This window comes from Cyprinodon variegatus, unplaced genomic scaffold (genome assembly GCF_000732505.1).
Source record: "Cyprinodon variegatus isolate N-32 unplaced genomic scaffold, C_variegatus-1.0 Scaffold980, whole genome shotgun sequence".
In the NCBI taxonomy this organism is placed as follows: domain Eukaryota; kingdom Metazoa; phylum Chordata; class Actinopteri; order Cyprinodontiformes; family Cyprinodontidae; genus Cyprinodon; species Cyprinodon variegatus.
In genome coordinates, this window is record NW_015151433.1 from 260,384 (window position 1) to 267,397 (window position 7,014).

The following is a 7,014-nucleotide window of genomic DNA, read 5'->3' on the forward strand; positions in this document are numbered from 1 at the left end:
AATAAATTCGTAAAAATTATGAGAGTAAAGTCGTAATAATACGAGAAAAAAGTCACAATGAGAATAGTCAAAGTTACGAGAATAAAGTCGTAAAATTAGAAGAATAAAGTCGTAACATTATGAGAAAAAAGTAAAATTACGAGAATAAATTCGTAAAAATTATGAGAGTAAAGTCGTAATAATACGAGAAAAAAGTCACAATGAGAATAGTCAAAGTTACGAGAATAAAGTCGTAAAATTAGAAGAATAAAGTCGTAACATTATGAGAAAAAAGTAAAATTACGAGAATAAATTCGTAAAAATTATGAGAGTAAAGTCGTAATAATACGAGAAAAAAGTCAAAATGAGAATAGTCAAAGTTACGAGAATAAAGTCGTAAAATTAGAAGAATAAAGTCGTAACATTAAGAGAAAAAAGTAAAATTACGAGAATAAATTTGTAAAAACTATGAGAGTTAAGTCATAATAATACAAGAAAAAAAGTCACAACGAGATTAGTCATAAAATTACAAGAATAAAGTCGTACTAGTAAGAGAATAAAGTCCTAAAATTACGAGAAACAAGTCTTATTTTATGACAACTCTTACAAGAAGCATTTTCTTCCCTAAAATGAGGAACGTTGCGCATTATGTGAAGTTATACTTTGGCTCTGGTTTGACAAATAAGGAAATCTTTTACCACGCTAGCATCAAATTAGGCAGTAGTTCAAAGTAGACTCAGGTTACTGTTTGGTGGTGCTGGTTGGCCGCCATATTCTGATCGGAGCTTGAAGCTTTCTTTCTGAAATGGGTTGTGTTATGATGACTTAATTCTCGTAATGTTATGTCTTTATTCCCGTGTTATTACAACTTTATTCTCGTAATTTTAAGTCTTTATTCTCAAAATAGAAAAAAAAAAACTCTAGCCTGGCCCCAATACTCTGTCGTATCCTCTGAGTCTCTCACTTCTATATTTTTTTTTATCAGATACAAGTGAACCAAAAATGTAAAATCAACAAATATTTCTTTTTACATCTCTCTTTGCAGGTGATGAAGCAGACAGAAGACGTTTTATCATTGTCTCCCTTTTATCTCCTTTTTCTATCATCTTTTCTCCTTTTCCTGTTTTTCCTTTCCTGTTCTACTTTACCATTGCAGTGTCCATGTAATCTGTAATTATTTGCATGAATTATAATAACAAAATTTACATGTATGAATCAAGTGAAACACTATAGCAAAAGCTCTACTGCTCCACTTGGGAAAGCAAAATCTGTTTGGCTATTTTTGGCATCAAGACAATTATTCTTATTCCCACATTGCCAGACAGGACAAAAAAAAAAAAAAAAAAAATGTGTCAAAATTGCTTTAAACCTAGAAAATAGTCGAATGTTCAATTTAAAATGGTAAAAAAAGAAAATGTTGATCACATTTTCATCCATTTATAAGAAGTAATATAGTGTTTCAGCTGTTTGAACCCATGTGGACCTAATGGGGGATAACCAAGGAGGACACTATTGTTGGATAGCAAAAACAAAAAACAAAAAAGCAAACCATGGAAAAGCCAGAATGGAATTTTCCATGGTTTTAGACAAAAAATGACCTTTGTAGTACGGTACATGTTTATGTTTACAGAGGGGAAATGAAGCATATCAAGTAAGGATCACTGTCCCTAATTTGAAACATGGAGGAGGCTCTGTTATGCTCTGGGGCTGATTTTCTTAATCTACTGTAAGGTGTCTTGAATCCCTGCAGGGTTCAATAAAATGAAGACTATTAGATTATTTGAGAGATAATTCTGCTGCCACAGTGTCAGAAAGCTCATTCTCAGTCTCTAGTCATTGGTAATAACCTGAAAACACACAACTAAAACCCCCAAAAAATGTCTAAGAGGAAAACATTGGACTTTAATAAGCACTGAACTAAATGCCGTTTTAAGGAGTTGAAATATGCCTTCTGGAAAAGGGCTCCTTCAAGACTGAGACAATTGGAGCAGTTTACTCATGAGGAGGGGATCAGAATACCTGCTGAGAGGAGCAGGTGTCTCACTGGCCGTTACAGGAATCATTTCATTACTGTTAAATAGTACCATCATTTTTGTCCAGGTCTCTTTCATCAGTTTACCATATTTTCACGACTATATAAGGCGCATATAAACGTCTTTTTTCCCCCTCAAAATGTGCGGCGCGCCCTATAGTGCGGTGCGCCTTATGTGTGTTGTTACTGCGGACGTTGTTGAGACCACCATGAGAACGTTAAAGGGGGAAGTGTGGGCATGGATTGTGTATAAAAGAACAGGTAATGCACTAACCTGATTATGAGTTCAGTCTGAGCCCAGAGGAAGTAGTGGATTCCACAAGGATTGGTTCTCCGCAGCATGCGGAGGGAGCGACCCTCAGAGTTCCAGGAGAGAAGCAGAGCAGACTGACAAGCAGAAGCCAGCAGAAGCGGAAGAGCAGAAAAATCCAGAGGGATAATCCAAAGACAGAGTCAAAGCAGGACCAGGTATCCAGGCCAGAAGATCAGAGATCCGAAGAAGTAACAAAGGAGTTTCCAAGCCAGGGACAAGAGAGAGAACCATGGTCGTAAATAGGCAGAATCCAGGTAACAGTCCAAGAACGGATCAGGCACACAGAGCAGAACTGGGGCAACCAAAACTCAGACCTCCAGAGGCAGAAACTAGTCAGGATCAGGTAATCAGATACACACTGGTGCACTAGAGAACTCTCACACTCGGCTCGAATAATCTGGCACTGATTCCTGGGAACAGGCAGGTGGAGGAGATGAACCAAATCCTGCCATCAGTGTCAAGATCATGACAGTTTTCACTAATTTCTTGTTGCATATTGATTTTTTTTGTCTTGTTATTATAAATGTATGACATTAGCCAGTTAGTTTGAATGACATTTAATTCTTGATTATTAAAACATATATTCTTTTAAAAGAATGCTGTTTGTATTTGGTTGTTATATCTTTCTGTGCTCTTATTAGTAGTTTTTCGTGAACACAGACTTTGTTTAGAGATCAAACATGGTTATAGCTCTGTCAGAATAGGGGCTTAAATTGCTGAATTGGCATAATGGCCAAGATCCACCAACACTGAGACTTCAAAGAGATTTCAATTCCAGAAAATTAAAATACACCTTATTGGTTTCTAATAATTGTTCTGTTCAGCAATGTAAATAGTGTAATTTTCTTATCACATGCCCTTGTGATGTGTATCATAGTTGTGCAATCAATTTCCTCTGAAAGCATGCAAAGCAGGACTACAGTAGCTAAAACTGCACCCTGTGACTGCCCTTACAAGGGCTGCCTGAAAATATTTACACTTCAGTATATACACTGGTAAATCAATGCTGTTAGGTCTGACCCGCATTAGGTCTGCTCCAGTACCTCCCTTCTCTGATTTCACTTGATGGTATGACGATGATATATCCTCATAGGCGATTGGCCGCATAGCCTGAAGGATGACTAATACATTTTAAAGTGCTGCCATTAACATGGCTGAGGCTGAGCAGTGAGCAATACCTCAGCAACAGAAGGGGAAAAAATTCCTGGAGTATTCCTGTACATTTAGCATCTGCTGAATATATATTTTTTTGCCAATTGCACAAAACGACCTTTTGGAGCATTTCCTGAAAGAACAAGAAGATCATAATGGCACCACGGCTATCAGGACTTTTCAGTAGGTTTATTATCTTCCTTGCTCTTTGTCTGAATGTTGTGAGCTGTATGAAAGTGATCTTAGGAGATCAGTTTATCTTTCCCATAAGCTGTGAGCCGGAGGAATCAGGGACTCTGCTGCGGGTTTTGGGACAAGGTGGTACCCTGACACTGGCTAAATTTCAGAGCGGAGAGTGGTCGGTGATAGAGCACAGAGACCGGGTAAAAATCCAGTCTTCAAGGATCGTCTTCACTAACGTGCTTTATGCCGATGGAGGAATCTATGAGCTGAGCTGCTCCAAGTCTGACAACAAGAGAGAGGAACGCTTCCAGCTAGAGGTTGTTCTTGCATGGGAAGCGTCTGTGGCGAAGGATGAGACGGTGCTCCTCCCTTGTTACTCTGAAACCACTGGGAAAAATGGTTTGACTGTCCAGTGGGAGAAAAATGGACATCCTCTGTGTGTGAACAGTCCTGATGGCTGCACCAGGAAACCCGGAGAAAGACTGTCTGTGTCAAGGGACTGGTCCACACATGGAAACCTGTCACTGACTGTGGAGAATGTTCAGCCTGGGGATAGTGGGGATTACTTCTGCTATGTCCAAGATCAACATGGGAAACAATCTGGGAACCCTGCTGCTGTGAGATTGACCGTCCAAGTTGGAAATGTGAGTAATACACAATTTTTGTAAGGAGAATCTGAAAACCTTACGGTGTCTGATTGTAATGATAAACTTTTTATTTCCTCCTCCTCGAACTACAGAGTTGCAATGAACAGATCAAAACTTGGAAGACATCCACCATAGTTCTCATCATGCTGCTCCTTTTCATTGTTTGTGGCATACTGGTAAAGTACAGGACAAAATGGGGGAGGGATCGTGAATCATAACTTAATTCTTCAAGGCTTTTGATTTGACTTTGTTGTTGTAAAATATCTCTGCTTTAAATGTGTGGAGTTTAGTCATGATAATCTGGTTTTATACAAGTTAAATAAATTAAACCTTTAAGATTTCTCTGTTTTCTGTCATGTGTTGGTTTGGTTTTTATAACACTGCTTGATTCCCATAAAGTGAGGTTTTTTTCAAGCCTCATTTAAATATTATGTATTATTACCTTAATATATTAAAGCTTATATGATTCTTTTTAATTTTTTAATTAATTTTAATGACAAATAATCAACCATTATTGACATTATAGAGATTTTGGGAGATTATGTGGAGAAGTAGACTAACCGGCTTGAAAGGGACTTTCTGCATGAGTGAAAACACAACAAACCTAACCTTTAACCAGCCTGGCTGTTTCCAGATCAGTACTGTAATGATATTGTTTGTGCTTCAAGGCAATCATTAAAAACACTTTTTCCTGCCCTAGGGCAGGGGTTGTTTATTTAGAAGCGTGGCATTTATTTCATCTTTTTCTAATTTTCTGAGGGCCTAGAGATACATTTAACACCAACCCCTTTTTACGCACTGTTCTGTATCTGTCTTCCATGCTAACATGGCTCAGATCAAGCACATTAGCTGGGAGAGGAGGCATATCTCCTTTGATGGTAAAAGATACAGCTCAGCAGCTAAACACAAATTAACCATAAAATGGATATTCAATTTCAGTAATTATAGAAAACACATCAACTGAATTGGAATTAACTGTAAATTTCAAGCCCTCAGAACCTTGGACCCATTATTCGAAAGAGACATATCAGGACGATTTTCAAACAAGCCCTTATTTAACTCTAAATAACGCGTGCAGCTGGTCGTCAGCGGGGCGGATGCCTGGATTCTCTGCAGGGATAGAAATCTCAGGTCAGTAACTAAGAATACGGAGCTGATCACGACTAAGAGCAAAAGTCACTGACCTGGTTCTGAGTCCAGTTTGATCCCAGAGGAAGGAGAAGAATAAGAGAGGGAGGTTGTCCACTGCTTGCGGCCGGTGCCACTTCCAGAGCTCAGAGTGGATGCCTAGGAGGCAGCAATGTCCATGAGGGAAAATCCAGAACCAAAGTCAAATCAGAACCAGGTTTACAGACCGGAAGATCAGAGAGCCAAAGAGGTACCAGAGGAGAATCCAAGCTAAGGTCAGTAACACAATCCAAGTTTAGTTAACCAGCAGAATCCAGAAATCAGCCCCCAAAAAAAACTGTAAATAAGGCAAGGCAAAACTCGGTTATCCAAAGGCAGAAACAGTCCCAATCAGAATTACAGAACAAATACAAGATCACTAGAGTAACTCTAACCAAACAGCTCGAATAATCTGGCACCAATGGTAGGCAAACAGGCAGCATAAACAGCAGCAGAAACCAGGTGGACAAGATGAGCGTAATGAGTTGCCAGGCCAATTAGACAGGTGACAGGTGTAAATGAAATTTCCAACCAACAGCATCAAGAACATGACAGTATATGCTTTGTTTACATGGAAAAAAGAAAAAGAAAAATGAAAAATAATTCATTGCCATTTAAACAGGCTATAGAGATGAAGAGATGCAGGATTGTAACAAACATTCAGAAAAAAGGTAGTGAATTATGATAAATATTTTGTCAAACACATTAGGAATGTGATATTTTCTAGATGAGTCAAGATTTAGTCACAGACCTAGAAAAACTTTATTATCCTTTTGTATACACAGAGTGTATACAAAACACATTTTCATTTTGTACAGCTCTCATGACATCCCCATTTCTAAAAGTACAGCACTGATAAAATGTAAACATTGGGAGAAGAAGAAACATGGTGCAAAAAAAAAGCATTGATATGGTCAGTTTTTTTGCAGGGACTGTGACATGATTTAGAGTTGTTTTTTTTAAACATTCAGCTTTTTTTCCACTCTTTTTTTTTTCCAGTTTTTCAGTTTTTCAACATCCAGCTGTCTGGTGGCTGTGGGGAAGAAGCTGTTTTGGGATCAGCTTTCAAAAGTCATTGCTCACATGGATAGGGAGATTTTACACTAAATACTGTGAAGTAAAATGAGCACTGAGAGTTGATATGCAAGGAAGAAATTGTTTTATTTGACTCTACAGAGGAGAACAACACTTACAGTTTAACTGTTAGTGTGGCCATGTTAATTTGCTTATATCTCCAGAGGCCTGCAAAGTGAGCTCATCCTAGCAGGATTACTGCCTGTTGAAATTATCTACAACAATGGCAATCACTAACTCATAAATCTGTGAACACACACATATAAAGGGGTGGGTTCAAGGTTGCAGGCCATCACAACCATGAGCGCAGAAGGGAGAGCACCGTACATAAAACTTATCTTACAGAAATAAAAAGAGGAAAACAAAAGTCTCAATGAAAAGTTAAACACAGTGGCATCATAAAAAAATACCTGATAGCGAGGCAAAGGATTGCTGTGCATTAAAGGTACACATCAGTGTCACTGAAC

At 38.3% G+C, this 7,014-nt stretch overlaps 1 protein-coding gene across 1 annotated transcript; it reads left to right on the forward strand.

Annotated features, from left to right (window-relative positions):
- The first annotated feature begins 3,525 nt into the window (after positions 1-3,525).
- Positions 3,526-4,691, forward strand: LOC107100508. Its single transcript, XM_015399019.1, has 2 exons — positions 3,526-4,303; positions 4,399-4,691. Exons 1-2 carry the CDS (start codon positions 3,632-3,634, stop codon positions 4,522-4,524), a joined length of 798 nt encoding a protein of 265 aa, XP_015254505.1. The 5' UTR covers positions 3,526-3,631; the 3' UTR covers positions 4,525-4,691.
- Positions 4,692-7,014: the final 2,323 nt, after the last annotated feature.